Source organism: Adiantum capillus-veneris, chromosome 5 (genome assembly GCF_014529385.1).
Source record: "Adiantum capillus-veneris isolate H3 chromosome 5, ASM1452938v2, whole genome shotgun sequence".
In the NCBI taxonomy this organism is placed as follows: domain Eukaryota; kingdom Viridiplantae; phylum Streptophyta; class Polypodiopsida; order Polypodiales; family Pteridaceae; genus Adiantum; species Adiantum capillus-veneris.
This window is the reverse complement of record NC_140935.1, coordinates 170,783,775-170,804,102: the sequence shown is the minus strand read 5'-3', so window position 1 is coordinate 170,804,102 and position 20,328 is coordinate 170,783,775. Positions and strand designations below refer to the sequence as shown.

The following is a 20,328-nucleotide window of genomic DNA, read 5'->3' as shown; positions in this document are numbered from 1 at the left end:
TGTTGGTTCTGGCTTTTTCCGCGATACATCATAGGAGCTTCGAGGATATGGTCGACCAATATGCCACAGATACAGATTTTGCAGATATTTTCACACGGATACGGGATGGGGAGACAGTAGCAGGATACTCCCTTCGGGAAGGCTACTTGATGCTTGATGAGAAAAACCATGATGGTGGACAGTATTCTGCTGGATGACTTTATGAAATGGAATTCTTAATTATGATATTGATTTGTTCTTGACTTCTCTTAAGTGCAAGAACTGATAGACAAAATGACTGCAGCATTTTGGTCTGATTGGTCTCGAATAGACATGGTTGCAATAGGGGTTAGTCAATCGGACATCAATGAAGTCCCGATTGGACCCAGATGTGATTGCTAGCTACATTGCCGATAAATCATGGTCTAAGATCCGAATGAATGTTGAATGTCATGTGATGTCTGGTGACGTCCTGTGATGTCGTGTGATGTGACTGTCGATTTGGTACATGTGCTAGATGTGTGTTCCTAGTACGTAGGTACTAACAGTCAGTGTTTGCTAAGACGGTTTATGGCTTTTGTCGGTTTTGCAAGTTTTGCAGGTTTTGCAGGCGTGGTCGCGGTCAATGCTTTCAAGAGGGGGTATGTCACAAAGTGATGATGTGGCTACGGACAGCAGAAACCCTAAAATCTGCTAGAAACCCTAATTTTCAGCAAACCCTAATTTCTGGCTGAAACCCTAATTTCAGCAAACCCTAATTTACCGAGGAAATGCCACATGGCAGATGGTACGGATTTCCATGATTTGCGGCGCGTTTTGCGGCCAGCCGTACAGCAGTTTTGCTTTTTAGGCTACGCATGGGAGAGAGAGAACATCATTGCTTTTTTTCTACTCTGTGAGAGAGAGAGAGAAGCTTTTAGGCTTTTGCTTTCAGGCTTTTGGGGCTCTGCTTTTGGGCATCCCTTGTAACTTTAAATAGGTGGTTTGGGCATTCACTTCTCAGAGCATCTGGACGCAGAGTCTGAGAGTGAATCCCGATCCACTCTCTTGTACTTTGAAGTGATTAATACAAAAAGAAATACCGAAAGGGGCGCTAGTCTTTGGGGCCAATATCTCTAGGCACGGAACTCCTCCGGGCCAGTGCAAATCTATTGTGATCTGTGAATTGTTTGAAGTGGTTATTTGGTGCCGTCGCGATTGATTCTTGACTTGGAGTGTCCAAGTCTGTACCCTTGGAGAGCACTGATCCCAAAACCTTGGCGCCCCTTTCGGTGTTTCTTTATATTGCTTCAACATGGTACAACTCCCATGGCTATGCTTTGCATCTCCTGTGGGTAGACTTTCAGAGTGAGAGCCCATGGATCATATTTAAAGACCCTTGGCCTCTAAAAGCAGTTTACATGAAAAGCTTCAAGTTCTAACAGCATTTGGTCCCAAAAGCTGACGCTCAAAGCTACTAGCACGTTTCATGGAAATCCGTACAGCTACCACATCATCAGCGTAAACTTTGCTTTTCGGATAACTTCCAGCTAGAAAGCGCATGAATCACGGCCAAGAGCTCCTTCTCATAGACTTGCATAGTCTTCTCTGGCCCTTGCAACATTCGTCTTTCATAAGCTACCACCCGTCCGTCTTGCATTAGCACTGCTCCGATGCTACTGTCACACACGTCACATTGGGTCACAAATGACTTCTTCAGATGTGGCAAAACAATTACTGGATCTGAAGTCAACTTTTCCTTTAAGAGACTAAAAGCTGAAATCTCTTTTTGGGTCCATTTGAAAGTGACCTCTTTGTTTTGCAAAGCGTGAAGAGGTGATGCTATCTTTGCAAAATTCTTGATAAACCTTCTATAGTAGGAACACAATCCCAAGAAGCTTCTGACATCATGCACAGTCTTTAAGTCTGGCCATGTCTTAATAGCTTCGACCTTTGCGGGATCCATTATGACACCATCCTTTGAGACTATGAGGCCTGAAAGTGGATCTCTTTCAGGAAAAATTCGCTTTTCTTAGGATTGACAAGTAGCCTGTGACTGTGCAGCTCTTCGAACACAATGGTCAAGTGACTCCTATGCTCCTCTTTATTCTTCGAATAGACTATCATGTCATCGAAGAACGTCCCAACAAACTGTTGATGCGAGCGGAAAATCCGGTCCATCATTCTGTTGAATGTGGCAGGAGCATTTGTTAGACCAAACGGCATCACTAGGAACTCATAAAGACCAAATGTCGTTCTGAACGAAGTCTTGTGCACATCCTCTAGCCTTACACGAATTTGATGGTACCCACTCTTAAGGTCTATCCTGTTGAAAATTATAGCACCTTCTAAACGATCGAGAATATCATCAATCCTAAGAATAGGAAACCTATTCGTGATGGTATTCTTATTCATGCACGGTAATCAATACACATGCACCATGAGCGATCCTTTTTCTCTACTAGGAGCACAGGGGAGCAAAAGGGTGAAGAACTAGGTTGAATCAGCCCCTTCTCTAATAACTCCTCAACGTGGCCCATATCTCTTTCTGTTGCGCCGCGCTAACCCTGTAGGGAGGTCTATTTGGTGGGCTACACCCTGGCACCAAAGCTATCGATGGTCCTCAGGTCTCTCTGGTGGTAATTGCGACGGGTGTAATGAATCAGAAAAACAGTCACTAAACTCTTGCAAAAATGCTTAACTCTTGCAAAAATGCTGACCTTTCTTTATCTAACACATAAATTTGACTAACAATTATCTGAGACATCACGTGCAAAAATCAAGTACACAGAAAGATGATTCTTTATTACAGAAGTGATAGCGGAAGCAGATACAATAGGGACAGACTCCCCTTTGACATCCAAAACATGAGTTTTGCCCCTATGCTAAAGGGTGATTGTCTTGCCGAAGACATCCAGCACGCCATGTACTCTGAACATCCATGGAATTCCAAGTAGCGCATCGCACCCTTCCAATGGCATGATATAAAATTCTTTTGTGTCTACATATGATTGAATATGCAGACGCAGCTTTCCAATAATGGGAGTAACACACTCTGAGTAGCCAGGACATGCCAACCCTGCCTTTGCCGTGTACCCCATCTCTTCAGCTTTGATCCCGAGCTTCATAGCTAATTTTGGTGAGATAAAGTTTGCTTCGGTACCTGGATCAAAGAATGAGTGCCGTCTGATCTGGAACTTTATCCCATGCCCTGCATAACTCGCTGGCACCTGTACTGGGTTTGTCACCCACCATATGTGGCACCAAACCTGCCGTGGGTTTAGGCTTCTTGCCTCTCTGATCCTCTGTATCATCGGAGGGAGCTGGTCTTTTCCTTTGTGGACAATTGGTAGCAAAGTGACCAGACTGCTCACATATAAAGCATTTGTTTTCAGCCATTAGGACCTTCTTTTCCTCGAGCGACTTACGCACAAAAGTCTTCCTTTTCTGTTCTTTTGCTTGCACTCCAGAAGTCCCGACTGAATCCTTGTCTTTGGTGGCCTTTTCTAGCCCCTGTGAGGCTTCAGGAGCCGTTTTCACAAAGGGCTTCTTCACTGAATAAATCTTTTGCTATCCTCCTTTTTCGTTGCTTGGAAACTCACTGCCCTCTCCTTTCAACAAGGCAAGACTAGTGTTAGCAACTTCCATGAGCTGGGTGAGGGTAGCCACTCTGTTCTTGGTACGGTAGTCCCGAAGCCCTTTAGGCAGCCCACAACAATACTTCTCTATCTGCTCTGTCAATGACACAAGTAACTCTTTACAAAACCTCCGATTGTACTCCAACAAGCCCTTGCATGTAGCCGAAGTAAGCTGGTGCCAATCCGTTATGCCGTCCGCTTCAAATTCATTTGACAGCCAAGCAGATGCAAACATTTGCTTGAAGTAGACCCAAGTGGCGGGTGCCTGTGCTTGCATTAACAACGTCATCCACCATGTAAGCTCATTGTCCTTCAAGAAAGTGGCAGCTTTCTTGGCCTTAGAGGTTGTAAAATTCCCTCTTGCATAAGCTGTATCGAACTGCTGGAGGAAAGTGAGAGTCTTTGCTTTATCCTCGAAGCCCTAAACTTTACAGCTGCACCACCTTCTTTGTAAGCTTTCGGCTTCAAATTGTCATAAGAAATAGCCTGCAACATGGGCACTATAGTAGGCATCATTGGCACATCTTGGGCATTAACATTTTGCGTCAGAGGTGCCGTATCTGGCTGCTGTCCAAAAAAACTAGCCATGCCAAAATGACCCTATGGCACCCCAAACTGGCCCTGGTTGCTATGAAAACCTTGCTGCATGCGTGGCATGTACGACTGACTTCCAGGCGCATAACCAGCCATGCTCTGGAACATAGATCCACCCCCGAAATACCCAGGATGTATCTCGGGTGGTGGAAAAACTGGATGCATTGCGTGGTAACCAGTTTCCTGTCCATTCAAGACAGCATGCGGGCTTTGAAAGGTGGCTGGCTGAACTGGCATAACCTGTGGAATAGGCGTCCTAACCATCTGTTCAAGGACGGGAGGAACCTGTTTTGGAGCCCCTGACTCCGCAATATGCGAGTGTTCCGTATCCTGCTGAGACGCATAAAGTACTTGGACTTTAGCCTCAACAAGCTCTGTTCGCGGTGTAGGTTGCCTATTTTGCCGTGGCACTGATGGCGCTTGCAAGAACTCCATTAAGTTTGGGTTCTACACCAGTTGTGAAAACACATTCACCGCGGCAACTAACTGAGTCCTGAACGCATCATCCTCAAGTCGCCTAGTCATAAAGCCCTGTACTGGAGGGACATTCACATCAACAGGAGGTACAGACTGACATGGCCGTGAGCTCTCGCCAATCTCGAACACCATAGGAATTTCCTGTCTGTCCTTCGAAGAGGAACCCTCTTCCATAATGCCTTTCCCTTTGTCGGCCATAGTGTAATCCCGCGTTCCTGTACTCGGTGTCTTTACCCAAAACAACCGAGGCTCACTTCTTGAGGACAAAGTGATTGAAATCCCGGCAATGGAACCTTGAAACCGGCCTGTGGGGCGGTAGGCTTTGACTTTGACCCAAAATTCTTTACTTTATTTTAGACACACAGAGAGAGAGAGAGAGAGAGAGAGAGAGAGAGAGAGAGAGAGAGAGAGAGAGAGAGAGTACTTTGCAAAGGGAATCTGTGACGGGAATTAACATTTAAGCACACACACGGTTCAGAAGCTAGAATGTTCCGAGCGGAGTCCGACAACGTGTAGGCCCCAAAATTGGCGCCCCTTTCGGTATTTCTTTATACTTTAAGAGGGTAAACTACAAAGTAGAGTCCTGGGAATTCTTTAGCTGTATCCAGCTAGATACCACCTGTTTTGGCAAAATTTCAGCACCATAACAGCCCCAAAACTTGCCTGAAACCAATTTCCTCGCTGGAACTCACTTCCATTGGCATAAACCCTCTGATTTCTGCCCAAAAACAGTAAATTCAGCACACTGTACTTACTGGTTTTTGCCCTGTTTTCAGCCCTAAACAGTCTCCGAACTGTCCTCTATCAGTGCGGCACTGTTCCCAATGGTGATGGCGTCCGTATGGCTGAAAAACAGCTAAAATACAGCGCATAACCAGCGCTGAAATCGCACTTGTACAATGAGGTTATCACCCTCACCGGTGCCTGCTTTTGGAGTAGCAGTTAGCTACTCCTATTCCTGCTCAGAGAGGCTCTTGCCTCAACAAAAACGCATGTAACCACACAGCTGTACATGAGTCAAATGAAGAGCCCTCTTGTGGGGCATCACGTTACTGCACGTAGGGAAGAGAGAGAGTATTGTGAGGTGTGCAGGACATGACTTCTTGCACCACATTATACATGAGAGGGAAAGCTTGCAGTCAATAGCTCTTAACCTGTGGTGGCAGACAACAAATGAGCCCTCTCCCAGCTTAAAAATCAGAGCCCATTTTTTTGCACGAGGAAAGTGCACCAAATTGTGCCACTTGACGTGTTTATAAGCAATTTCCCGTTTCGGGGTTGCCGTCTAAAAAACTCCCGACTGGTTGCCCAATTGACTTTGCGGCAGAGTTCTAAAATGTTCCCCTTGTCATTCCGGAGATAATGACGCGAACAGATTGCATGGCCCAAAATAGCAGTTCCCTAATTTTTAGGAGATGCTTTTGTTGGGCTCCCACTGGTCTTCTGATCATCTATCCCCATTGGGACCGCATCCAAAAATGCAATGTGGCCCAATTGTCGGGTACTTTCCTTTGGTGACCCACCTTGGCTTTATGCCTTTATTGAGTTCACTTCCTAGTATCCACCAACTTGCTAAGCGCGACGGGGGAATCTACATGATCTTGAACTGAGCCTAGACATCCTCTTACTAAAAGAATTCTAGTGCCGACCCACTATCGTCTGCGGGTGAAACTAGTGTTCACATTGGCCATACAATGTCCGACCATTTGCAACTTCAAAAAGAGGGTCTCAAAAATAAAACAAAAATCATTGGAAAGAAACCAACAACTAAGGTTAGCAGTTGCCACGTCTCGTGACACTTGACACGCCAACAGTTCGTGACAATCATCTTGAAGAAAGACACCGGAAGGTAGACTTATAGAAACCTTTGGTTATAGTCTTCCATGGTGAGTTCAGACTATTCTGAACTTATTAGTCTTCCATGGTCTCCGTGGCAAGCATTTTCAAGTTTCCCATTCTGACAAAATCTGGACTTCGAATAGGGAGGTCATATAGTTGCGTGCAAAAGTACTATTGAAAGCCTACCAAGTCCTTTGAAGCATGCGGTTGGGTAGCGATTGAACTCCACCACTGCATGGCACTATCTTTAAGAAATCTCGCACCTCGAGAAATCTTAGATTCTTTTGTGTAGTTCCCCAGAGCATAGATTTTGTCAAATTGTTGGAGGAATCGTAAGGCTTTCTTCTGATCTTTCACTCCATAAAAGGTGAAATTTTTTGTTTGGTTGGTTAGGTGCAAGCCGCGGATGTGGATAGTAGGTGTATCCATATGGGCTCCAACCATTGTATCCAGGTGGCGGTGGTGGCAAGGGCAATGGTAGAGGTGGTTGCACTGGATCAGGGTCAAATGCTGCACCGTGTTTATAAGGACTCACCCTATTGGAACAGAAGGCTGAGAGGGTTGCCGGTTAGAAGGTCTGGTACTTTTCGGTGTCGGAGGAGGGGGTTACCACATGGGCATCAGAGGCGGCAACATGTAGTTCAGGAACTGTTGAAAATTTTGCAGTATCGGGAGTTGTGGATGCCGCGAAAGTATGTCGTGAAGCTTGTCGAGAAGAAACTGCAGGTACTCTGTAGAATCCAAAAACGCCATGATGCTCTGTCTGCTTTGGAAGGATCAGTATGCTTTGAGAAAAGCACAGGCTGGAGCTTTGATATCACTGTACAGGAGGGTACCACGTGCCAAGGGGAAAGAACAGACAAAACAAACTGTAAGCACATCATATCAGCTGAATGGAAAGAGATGCACGGCACATGAGACACGGAGTGGCGGAGTCCCACCCCAAGAGAGCATTGGCCCCAAACCCTACCGCCCATTTCGGTATTTCTGTTTATTGCTTCAACTCAGTACAACGTTGGTGGCTCTGCTCTGCATGTGCCACGGCAAGAATGGCAGAGAGAGCGCACACCCTTCATATTTAAGGGCCCATGGCCATTCCATGAAAAGCATCAAACTTAAAAGCATCCAAAAGCGAGTGCTAAAAGCAGTCAGCGCAAAATGCGAAAATTCGTACGCTTAATATTCTGCGTGTGTGGGTGCTTTATTTTTAGGCTCCATTGGATGGGGTACCATAAGTTGGTAAAACTTTAATAACTGGGCCACTTGGCGAGGAAGTGTAAGCTGGTGAGAATTTCTTCTTTTGCTGCTTCTAGTGTTTAGGCCATTCGGCCAGGATCTGCAGGTTGGCTAGGGTTAGGCTCGGGGAGCCCTAGCCCAGTTAGTCTTCAGTGGATTGACATGTCAATAGTTTGTGACATTATCCTATTCCAAGGTAGGTGTATACATTTGTATACTCTACTAGCTCATGACTATAGGTTAATGTGGGTGTTGACCTCCTAACCCACTGTGGTGTGGTGTTAAACACCATCATCTTGGTTTTGCCAAGATTAATAGACAATCCACTATCATGGGCAAACACATGTAAAGCATCCAAGTGACGCTGCATCCCATCCGGGGGGAGAGAGAGAGAGAGAGAGAGAGAGAGAGAGAGAGAGAGAGAGAGAGAGAGAGAGAGAGAGAGAGAGAGAGAGATCTTCAGTTCTCTTCAGTAGTGACCATGGTCGCATCACATGGCATTATGCACCTCCCCAGTGGTTCATTTTACATTCATCATACAGGCCACCTTGATATCCACATCTCTCTCACATGTTTACCCCACTTTTGTACATCCTCTGGAAGATAGGCCATTGAGCATCTCTAGAGGTCTCTTTTGTACACAGAATACCGCCTCCTTTCGTGCCATTCTAGCTGCACACACACACACACACACACACACACAGAGAGAGAGAGAGAGAGAGAGAGAGAGAGAGAGAGAGAGAGAGAGAGAGAGAGAGAGAGAGAGAGAGAGAGAGAGGTGTGAAATGACAGAAAATGCAGTTGAAATGTCACTAGTTTATATCGAAAGGGTAACAAAGGGAATTTACACAGTAGAGATCTTTAATGGATCAAACTTTCCCTTTTGAGTTTCAAAAAATGGGAATTTGGATATCGTCGACTGTGTTGTCTCAAGAGCATCATACTTCTTGCAGATCAAGGTTCATGGAATTCGTAATTTCATTTTAATTGTTGAGAAACATTACGTTCTGAACATGTTTTTTTAAACTTCATGAAGGGGTTCTTATATGAGTTCTCTAGCAGGATGGATATTTATGCACTCCCACAGTGAAGTTTCCAGAACAAGGTAGTAAGGGAAGGCTTTACAAGAGAAGCCATCTCTCTCTACTGTTGTAATCTACATATGCTTGCAGTGTGTGTAATTTACTCACTAAAGGGTGCTGTAGGACAGTGAACTGTGAGAGATAATGTTCCTTCCCCCGCGAAGGCAATTGGAGGTTCTGGTACTATGGTGACAATCATATGCATGCTTTCTAAATGGGTGCCTGTGCATGGCATGATTTAAATGTTTTGGCGTTGTAACTGTTTTGTCGTTTCCTTTCTAGCTGCTAACCTTTGCCAGTCTTTGTAGGCAATGTCGTATGAAAATGTAGTTGGTGGTAAGCTCAAGCTGAAAGGCAAGGCCTTGAATGTCCAATCAGGCGGCATGAAGAAAAAGCGGAAAGACAAGTCTCATTTGAAGCAGCTGCCAGTTATTACGAATGAAGAGGCATATGCCGCCGCCGCCGATGGTGCTGACGCAGAAACTGCTTTACAACCGAAAGGGACAGTTGGTGAGCCTGAGGGCGAAGATAGTGTGCATGGAGCCATAGTTGAGGATCATCGTACAGCTGCAGAAAAGAGGTATCATGAGCAGAAGCTGAAGCTTGAAGCCAAACGCCTTGCCAAAGTAGCGAGTAAGTCTCACAGAGAACGCATAGAGGAATTTAACCAGTATCTTGCAAACCTTAGCGAGCACTATGATATTCCTAAGGTAGGTCCAGGTTAGCCAGCTGGGCAACAACTAACTTTTGCTAATCTGACATTTGTGGATTTGGGCTACTTACGATTCAGCTGCCTGTTAGTCAGTGCCTCTGTGAATGATTGCCAACGGGCTTTTGTGCGGGCTTTTTCTTGAAATCGATAATTGACAGCCATGCAGTGTAAAGAGTAACAGTTTCTGCATTCGAAATGGGTTGATTTTATCTATTATCTTGTAACCTTTGCAAAGTCTATGCATCTCAAGTGAATACCCATTGTGTTCCTAATTATTTATTTCTCTTTTAGATATTTATTTTACTTATTTGACAAGATTCTAGGTAGGGAAAATTCCTTTGGGTAGTATACAAGAAACCCCAAGCCCCCATTGTCAATCACTAATTCATTGCCAAGTTGGTTGGTTCAGAGACTCTCTCTCTCTCTCTCTCTCTCTCTCTCTCTCACAGTCTCTCCATTGCTTTATGCTTCCGCATCGTCGACTTTGACATGGTATCAGTGCACTTGGCTCGATGATTGTGGAGAGTGGCTGCACGGCTTGGGGAGGAGGAGAAGTTCAGTGTTTTTCCCCCTAGCGTTTTCCTTTCCATTTTGAAACGTAGGCAGGGGATCCCTCCCGACCGGCATCGGCTCCTTGCAGCGTTCCGAAATGCTAGGACGGCTGTGCTACCTTATTATGTATGGGGGCTCTTGACCCAACATTTAAAAACGTAGTTGGTAAGGCCTCGTACAGCGGCGGGCAAGTAGCTTCTGCAGCCTCCCTCTCGCGCGTTCTGAGTTGCTGTCCGATGTGGGAGGTGCTCTGAGCTTGGCATTTGAAACGCTCCTGGAGGCTTGATAGGTGCCGCAGATTCAGTAGTGTCTTGAGAGGCAAGACTTCTTCGACTCTGCCCTTGGCAATGGCGTCTTGAGATGCCCCCTATCTACTTTCCCTACCGTGTCTGGTAGCATTTTGAAACGTTGCAGAGGCATTGCTTGTGAGTTCCGGAGCATTTTTAAGGGGGGCCTCAATGTCGGCCTTTAGCACTTGAAATTTTCTTTTTTCAAAGCCAGTGGACTGTTGTCTTTTGGTGCAGCCTTGGGACAAGGTTGCACCAAGAGGAGCCTCATGTTCTCTCCTTCAGTATGCTAAAAGGGTTTTCGGAGCAACCTATGTGACGGCACCCCCCATGCTCGAACGCTAGTGAAAAACTGAAGGGGGTCAACTAAGCTCATTGGAATTTGATCATTTTCTTTGGTTTACTTGGAAAGGCTTATGGGACATCGTTGATGGCACGGAGGTGCGACCCATGAGGGACATCCAACTTCAAGATTAAGAGTACCTCACATCATGTGTTGATTGGGATTAGAGTAAGTACCAAGGCAGCTAACTGAGTACTCGTCAATGCACTTTTCATAGCCGAGAGTTGATGATGGCCTTCATTACGAAGGACTACATGGAACTTCCAGTTTCAAACTTGATGGAAAATAATTGTCCAAGTCTCACATCGTAGAGTCTCGATCAAACATTCCAACAAGCTTAGACCACATTCTACTAGCAGTTTTCAAAGTCTGCACAATTGGAGAGATTTCCTTCATGAGTGACTTTGCAATGGCTGAGATGGCCTTCGCATTATTTGAGTCCCAATCAATGCATGATGTGAGATATTTCTAATCTTGAAGTCAGCTTATGGCCCATGTAGTCCTTTCTAATGAAGGTAAAGGTGATCCATCATCAACTCTCCGCTATGAAAAGTGAATTGACGAATACTTAGCTGCCTTGGTACGTATGAAATTTCCCGAGAAGTACGAGATGGTGGCAAGGACATTACGCTTGCAAATCACAAAGGAAAAGTTGGATTTTGATGATCTCAACTCTTTTCTCATTGAGAAGGAAGCTGTCTTAATTACGGTTCGAGTTTCTGGAAAAGGAGAAGAAGCACTTGGTGCTTCAGAAACTACAAAGAAGTCCAAGAGCTGTTGTTATAACTGTGGAAAGCGGGGTCATTTGTCTTGAGATTGCAAATCCAAGGGCAAAGGCAAAAGCTTCATGAACGACAAAGGCAAAGGCAACCATGATGAGGACAACAATGACATCGTTTTTGCGAAGGACTTGACGGGGTTTGCCGGTGTGGTATAGACTACAGTGGCAAAGTCTTCGGCCTTCTAGTCCGATGGCCGTTGCCGCAACATCCTTCATTCAAAGAGAGGCTTGTGAGCAGTAAAGAGGGGCAATTTGATCTCCCTATACATGAATTGGACCTGTGTGTTAGAGTTTAAGTTATTGGTGTTTGAACCCGTGTGTCAGAAATCAAGGCACATGCATCTTGCAAGGAACCAACACGACATTTACAAAACGCTATGGATGTGCGCACAATCCATTGTTGTTGGTTGGATTATGGACATAATGTGTTCCAAAGTTCATTGTTTTGGAAAGTGTGGACGTGATGTGTTCACAGTTTACGAATGGGAATTCTTGGTAGTGTGGTCTACAATTCAACTTTCTATGAGGCAACTGGTGCTCAAGATGGCGTTTTGTTCAAGGACGGGTTGATGGTTGCAAATACATGTATCCAGTGGAAGGTACCTCTGCTGGGGTGTCCATGGTAGCTTGTTCATCGACTTGGTCTTCCTACATATGTCCACAATGCGTTGTAAAGAGGGTGTTGAAATTTATGCATGTCAAGTGAATGCCTCATGTGATCCTAATTATTTATTAGTCTTTTAGGTGTTTATTTTACCTATTTGACAAGATTCTAGGTAGGGAAAATTCCTTTGGGTAGTATATAAGGTTGGTTCGGAAACACACACTCTCTCTCTCTCTCTCTCTCTCTCTCTCGTGCATTCTCTGCATTGCCGTATGCTTCCGCATTGTCGACTTTGAAAACCTTGTGAGGGGGGAGCAACAAGTGTCTTTGAAAGGTTCTCCGGTCTCAATTTCGGAGCATTTTCAACACTCCAGGCGTTTTGCAGTCCTCGTTTTCTCAAGCTCTTTGATTGACGAGCTATGAAAGCTAGGAAGCTCTATTTAAAAAATAGAGGACATGATTTGCTTTTGTGCATATTTTTGTTGTAAGACAAGACTAGGCTTCCCACAATAAACTGCTGTAAGGACTTTTGAACAATTGCTACAAACAATAGTAATTCTTGTTAAGTTTCGATATGCTCATCTAAGGAAGCATAAATTGTTACAGGTATTAGTTTTTTCACTAAAACAACTTTACCAGCTTCCTTCAAGGTAAGCTCGGAATCTAGCCGGTATTTTGCAATTTTACCTTTTTTTTTTGCAAACACTGAATAGAGGTCACATACAATTTGGACACACAGGTCAAATACTCATGCAGCCTGGCAATAAGTGAGTAGTGCATTGAAGCCAAAGGTTGGAGATGCAAGCATCCGGCTTTTAAGTTTGTTGTTCATGTGCACGTTTATGCAGGAAACAACTTTTTTGAAAACATATTGGAGGTTAAAGGGTACTACAGGGCTCGGATAAACGATTTTAAGGAGCCGGCTTTGGATCCCTTTCACCCTTTTCTGAGAACCATGTTTGAGACGGAAGTTCTACATAAAAGAAAAATTTTGAATTACAAAATCTTGAAATTTGACCCAGCCTCAAATCCTCCTTGCAAAAATTTGAGGCTTCCATATTTTGATTTGAGCAGGTTTTGGGTAAAGCGAACTTACCTTTCCTCGAGCTTTGAAGGGTGGAGTAAAAGCAAGGTTTTGAATATACAGCCCTTTGAATAGTTACCTCTATATTATGTGTTTCTATCAGAATCAAACTTTGTTTTGGATGGGCAAATCAAGAGATTGTTTTCTTATGTGAATACCCAAGAATCCCTAAATGAGAAAAATTGAACAGAATAGGTAAATGTTCTCTTATTTGCAAGACCCTCTAAAAGTAATCCTATCTATGTCCAGGTCAATGGGAAGGACCGCCTTGAATATAACTATTCACACAATCTTAAATATAAGTCCGTCAATTTTGCAACGCCAAAAAGTTAATTCTTATCTTATGCATTTTACTTTTTTGTGTTTGCATGACATTGTTGTACACTTTCAATACCTTTGTATGGAGGATAGCCAAGAATTCCCACATTTAGTAAAATCAAGGGAAAATTACCAAAGTACCCTTGGAATTATTGGAAATTTCCAAAATACCCTTTAAATTTCAGCACTTCACAATATATACCCTTATATCATTTGTGCACGTTCTAGCCTTTTTGACAATAGAGAACCATCTTTATTTCTCTTAGGACAAAACTAGCCACCGTTGAGCTCTCAACTAGCAGCATTTCTGTCTCAAGAAAATAGACGATTTCATCTTGAGAGTTCACAATACCATGTAAGATCCTAGTGCCATCATCTTCTACTGAGGGAGAACTAATCTTTCTATGAAGAGTTGCATTTTTAATTTTTTTGTCTTTTGGAGATGTTTGCGAGGTTGATGAGGGGTATTTGGGAATTTTGGAAAAATTGAAGGGTAGTTTTGGGAATTTCGAAAAAATTGAAGGGTATTTTGAGAACTTTCATAAATTTAAGGGGTATTTTGGTAACTTTTCCTAAAACTAAATAGAATGGGGACACATTCCCTTATTTATGGGGCTATCCATCTAGTCAACTGTAAGGACATCTAAAGTGCCTTGAATATAACTATTCACAAAATCTGTTGGTCAACTTTGCAATGCGGTAAAGTTATTTGGAATCTTTTCTTATGGGATGCAATTCGCTTCTCTGTGTTAGCCTTTGTCAGTTTTCCGAATGTGATAGGAAACTGATTCTCTAGTTCATACAATGACACACATTTTGGGAATTAGCCTGGTCGTTGGTGATATGAGGAAAAACATGTTGTATGTTCACATCTTGTTTAGTGTTGCCATTTGTTGTTTTAACTCATTTCAAAGATCAAGCCAAAAAAAAAAGGTTCACTAAGTCATTTCTATATGTTAGCCATAAGATACAAAGGCGAAATAAACCTAAAGCTTGTTATATCAAATGGGTTTCTATGGCATAGAGGAAAAATATAGACATATCATTGGGCCCAAAAATACAACGGTTTTAAACGTGGAAAGAGCACAAAAATTCCTATTAAATTTGAATGATCATGATTCTCTAAACACGATGGATTTGTAAATTAGATAGCATGTACATTTTAAACGTATAATCTGTTGGTGAAATTCTATTCAAAATAGTAATTTATTTTTAAAAATTCAATGTGATGTATTAGGTTTACAATAGGCCATTACGACCATGAGCTATCGTGTTCCATTGACCAAAGATGGTTCATTTGTTCTAATTCTAACCAAAGATTGCCTCCTTAAATTGTTCCGAATGCGAATACATGATAGTTCTTGGAAACATGACCTTCTCACATGTATCATGGACATAAACACACACATAGCTAATCGGTACACAAGGAGTTAATTGACATATAAACTTAAGGGAAGTAATTGAAGAGTGTTTCTTGCACATGATTTTGTCCTTCTCTGGATGCATAATCTACAATCTGCTATTATTGGACTTATGCAATAAACACGCTTCAAGGATTCAGCCAATACTTATGCACATTCATAATCAACAATTAAGAGTTTGGCAAAGATGTAAAAGAACTATTAGCCACCATGGTGCTTTCTTTCTTCATTGCTATGTTTTCGTAACGTGTCAAAAAAAAAACCTGAAACACAATTAAAAAGTAGAGTACTTCCAAATTGGAGCATACTATTAGGATTAAGATTAAATACTTTAGCACAATTGGTGTAATGCTGACCACAATACAATCATGTCTAGGAAGTAATATAATTTTGATATAGTCTTGAAGATCGATTTATTAGTACCTTCTACACGAGGCTTGGAAGAGAGAGAGAGAGAGAGAGAGAGAGAGAGAGAGAGAGAGAGAGAGAGAGAGAGAGAGGGGGCGCAACAAGAGAAGAGCATACAAAGGATGTGGGATTTGTTGGATTTGTAACTCTTCCATTAAGCTCTTGAGCAATCACTAATTTTTGCATGATTGAATACTTTAAATACAATTGGTTTTTCAATGAGATAAACGCTGCATGAAACTAAGGAATGTTGGTCTAAATTGCTGACCAAATTATGAAGGAAAAGGAAATCAGCGTTCATCATTTAGTGATAATGCACACAAGTGACATTAGAGTAGACAAATGCAAGAAAGGCTTCTACTACAATGCACTAAATGAAGTCCAAAGGTGATGTCTTATATAGTGTTTCAAATGACATCATGAAAGTCTACAGCTCTTAAAGTGCTTGATCAAGTGCTACAATTGGGGGGGGGGGGGGGGGGGGGGCTTCTTCCAAAGGTGGCAGAAAGGCTCAAATATGCAAAGGTAAAGATCACGGATAAGTTGTGCTTACTCAACAACCCTCCCCTAAAGCATAGCATAGGGGAGAGAGAGAGAGAGAGAGAGAGAGAGAGAGAGAGAGAGAGAGAGAGAGAGAGAGAGAGAGGTTGTTACTTTATTTGTGGGGTTTTAGGCTAACTTTACTATGACAATCAACAATTGAAGTTTTCTAGTCACATTTAAATCGATGTTAACTAATGAGAACCATAAGTTAACAAAAAGAGAGGAAACAAAGACTACATAGCAATATATAAGTGGCTGCTAGGCCTCCCTCTATCCCTCACTGATTGAATAGCGAGAACCATAAACAAAGTATATCCATCGGTGGAATGTTGCTGGCCCCCGACTAGTGCATGGAAGCTACGGGAGGGTGTCAAGCTCTTGGAAAACACATCAAGACTCATAATCATATGCTAATTGCAAGTGTGTGTCAAGCACCAAAAACTAGCCATCAACAATTAATTTACTACCATTTTGTCAAGCTCTATAACTCCAAAAACTCATCAGTAAGAAATATACCGCCGTTTTGTCAAGCTTTAAAATGCCAAGTGCAACCAAACTTACTAGTGAGATATGAGCCATTTTCAAAGAGGATTAGTCAACAAAAACTTTGAAATATCACAATAGACCTATATTTTTGTGTAGAGTTTTCACCTACGAGAGCGTTGCAGCAGACGAAATCTAGAACAGACTTTACATGAGAGAGATACGAGAAGAATAAGTGAGTAGCAGACACTAGTACTCAATGATCGACATAGCACATTGCTTCATTATCCAAAACTTAAGTGTATTTTACAATTGTTGGCTTTTATACCTAAGACATGCTAGAAATGGGCCAAGATAGATTGCTAAATGGATAACTAAGTGTCCACATAAGATTAAATACAAATTGGATGTGTACTAGAGATGAGTGCTTAGCATATACATCCGTGAAAATAATTAATTTACAATAAATTGAGAAAAAATGAGTCGTGCTCTTCATTTGACATGGAAATTTTACAAAATTTGCAACACTAAATTGGCATTTAGTGGCATGTGATAGTTGAGCAACTAACATTGCCCCCCTCTTTGTTGTTGTCATCCCTTGCCCTCCACGATCTTTATGATGCACCAAGTGTTCATGGGCTCTAGGAGAAAGTCTTTCCTTGAGTTGTTCATGGCCTGATTTATATCTTTGCCTCTACCTAGGAGTTGGGGAATGGAGAGAGCTTTTGAAGCGAGCTTTTGAGGGAGCTTTTTTGCAAAGGAACGTTTTAGCAAATCCAATGAAAAAGCTCTTATGTACTTTTTGCTAGATTCTCAAATATTATGCAAAAAGCTCCCTCCACCTAATGCTGCAACAGTTCTCCGCCATCAATTAAAATTGAGTCGCCACATTCCAAGACATCGTTACAGAGTGTTAGAGGCAGGGGAGAGAAGTACGTAACAAATTAAGCGAGAAAAATACATGTCATCTGGTGCCAATGTTGCATCCTTTGTGTGTCAATAACATTGTCTTTGCTGTTTTGCCCAGGCAAATGTGAAGATAGAGAGAGGTAGAGAGAGATTGGATGAGACAAGACGAATCACGATACTGACGCTCAATCACCAAGAAAACTAAAGTTTTTCAAAGTTTATTGTGAAGACTTGAACCAAAATTTTCACTCAATCAAAGAAACAGAGAAGTCTATTAATGTAAGGCACAATAGACAAATAAGTTTACAAGAACCAAAAAATTATAGCTCCTTCACTAATTACAAGTATAAAAACCTGAGAAAAATATATTTTCTATATTCAAAAGAATATCAAAAGTGACAGTTTACAACGATTCTAAAAAATGATTTCTCCACACACCATGCGATTAGCGGGTACGCCGCGACGGACGATGGAGCACAACGAGAACACAGACCAACAAACTATCAATCCGAGGACGTAGCTGACCCGACTAGGGCATGGAGGCAATCTCTGGGTTGTCAACCCTGAGCTAGACACGAACAACACTCTACAGTCACTAATCCTACCACAACACTACCATAAAGCAAAGAAACAGACAACGCATCCTACGAAACACTACAAGCTCGAAACACTACAAGCTCGAAACAGTCTCAAATCATATCGGAATGACTCGAAATCGGAGGGCAAGACTCACAAGGATATATCCTATATGGCCAAACACCTAATGTCATAATAATCAATATCTAATTCTCCTAAATGATTTTCTCATATTAAACTGATCATTTAATGTGGGGAAGTGCCAAGGGAGAAAAAGCTAGAATATTGGTTAAGTTAGCAGACCGGCCACAGTAGGGATCCAAAGGAGGGAAAATAGGGATCCAAAGGGGGGGCCATCTGCAAAAGAGCCATGTGAAACAACGGGCTAAAAAGACCCTAAGGTTCAGCCCATTAAGACTTCCAAAATGCTAAGGTTCCAAAATTCAAAGGTTGTGTCCAAAGGTCAACCTTAGGGAAAATTGGATGCTTAGTGTGTGTGCCCAAAAAGTCTTTCTGCATCCCTACATGGGAGGGGGCGAGCCCCAAAGCTAGGGGATGAGAGAGAAAACCACACACACACACACAGGCTCTCTTTACACAAAGGGAATGAGGGACACATGTCAGCTCCCTAGGCCAGATGCCCACAAGGTGTGCCCAATTCCTATTGGAAGACCCTTGAAGTGGACCAATGAGAATTAAGCTAGAGTAAATCTAGTTTAATTAATTTAAAAACATTTAATAAAAGAAACCAATAAGAATTAAGTGTCCTAGAAGACTATTGGGCAGTCTCCCAAGGGGTCCAATGAGCATTCAGGAGCCCCATGGCTTGCCTGATTCCTATTGGCCAGGAGGCAAAGGGGTCCAATGAGAGTTTAGTTTAATTATTTAATTACCTAAAGCTCTCACAAAAGGGGAAAGGGGGACACATGTCAGAAGGCTATCACTTATGCTGCTTAATCCCTATTGGCTTGACCTGGGGAGGTCCAATGAGGCAAAAGCCAGCCTAACTTAGCAGCTAGGGCTCGCCCAAGAGAGAGAGGGGGCTGATTTTTGCTTGGCATTGACACACACACTCTCACACTTGACCATGTGTGAAGGAAAAACACTCTATCTCCTCCCAAGCTTTAATGGAGAGCTCATCACCTACTCCAAGCTTGTGAGATAGAAGCCTACATCAACACTCTCTTGGCATGTGGATGCAAATCCAACCAAGAGCCAAGCTTCAATGCATGCTCATCTTCTCTACCAAGCTAATTACTAAGCTAAGCTATGCTAATATGAGTGATTATGTGAGGAGATGTACTTCTTTCTCGTAAGATACTTCTTTTTCCTCTCAATCTACTCTCATACCCTGCTAGCTCTCACCATCTTCGAAGGTGTGTGAGGTCTTGGGTCTGAGAACGGGGATAATTCAAGTTGTGTTTGATTAAGTGTTTTGCTTGGTGTATGAAGCTTCCATCTTCATTGCACTAGCTAGTCTTGAAGGAACACAAAGAATTGTATTGTACAATGTCTCTCTTGATGGGAGAAACCATAATACAAAGCCTTTTGGAGGGGGGACCGGCTCCATGCAAATCCGGTCCTCAACTGTTGTCAATAGTTTAATTGCTCTCTCTTTTGAAAGTATTGTCGATGCTATCTAACTAGGTGTTATGCTTTTTGTTGCTCTCTCCACCCAAGCACTCTTGTAATTATCATTAGGAATCTATTCTAATGAAATGCCCACTATGTTCATGCTAATTTCCGCTACAAATAAGATTTTAGGCCATTAAATGTTACATTGGTATCAAAGCACAAGGTTTCTCTTTTCTTGCTCAAGAAGGGAGGTCCTCAAGCTAGCTACAAATGGTTGGTATTATTAATTGCCTGTGAGTAAGTAGAATAGGGATTTTTCAGCCTTGTAGTGCGCCTGCCTTTGTGCAGTTAACGGGGCATCACCGTCGAGAGCTATGGTCTTAATAGTGGAGTCCTACGGGGCTTGCCTACGGCTTAACCACTATTGAGCTATTAGAAGCTTGACAGGAGCCGGTGCTGTTTTGGTGTCGAAAGACCCTCTCTTCTATTCCTTGCAATTAATGGTATTCGAGCCGCGGGTACAGTAGCTTGAGTGCTTTTTCTAAAGGGGTAAAGAGGAGTAGCAACTAGGGCTTGAAGTGCCAAAGTACACCTAAAAAGTTTACACCTAAAAATTGTTAGAATGGCTGACAATATTAAAGAGAGTGAAGTTAATGTTGATAACTTTGATTTTGCTCATGAGCAAGCTACTAATGATGCTTCAATGCTTGTTAATTATCTTGTTTCTAGGCTTCAACAAGCCATGGGCAATCCATCTCTCCAAAGTGAAGTGCAACGGCAGCTCCGTGCTCACGGGATTCTCCAAGCTCATCACCATGACGAGAGAACACCTAGGAAGCCTCCTTGTGAGACTACCAAAAGAGGTCTCTCTCCGATTCGGGAAGAAGAAGAGAATCCATATGAAGGGC

The 20,328-nt window shown here is 42.7% G+C and overlaps 1 protein-coding gene across 1 annotated transcript in view; it reads left to right on the top strand.

The window, feature by feature from the left end:
• Positions 1-9,749, top strand: part of LOC147458549 (7-dehydrocholesterol reductase-like protein) — a 29,964-nt gene extending 20,215 nt beyond the window's left edge. Inside the window, exon 2 of the mRNA XM_086513203.1 lies at positions 9,133-9,749. Coding sequence (XP_086369329.1) covers positions 9,136-9,549 — 414 coding nt within the window. The 5' untranslated portion in view covers positions 9,133-9,135 and the 3' untranslated portion in view covers positions 9,550-9,749. The remainder of the gene's footprint in view (positions 1-9,132) is intronic.
• Positions 9,750-20,328: the final 10,579 nt, after the last annotated feature.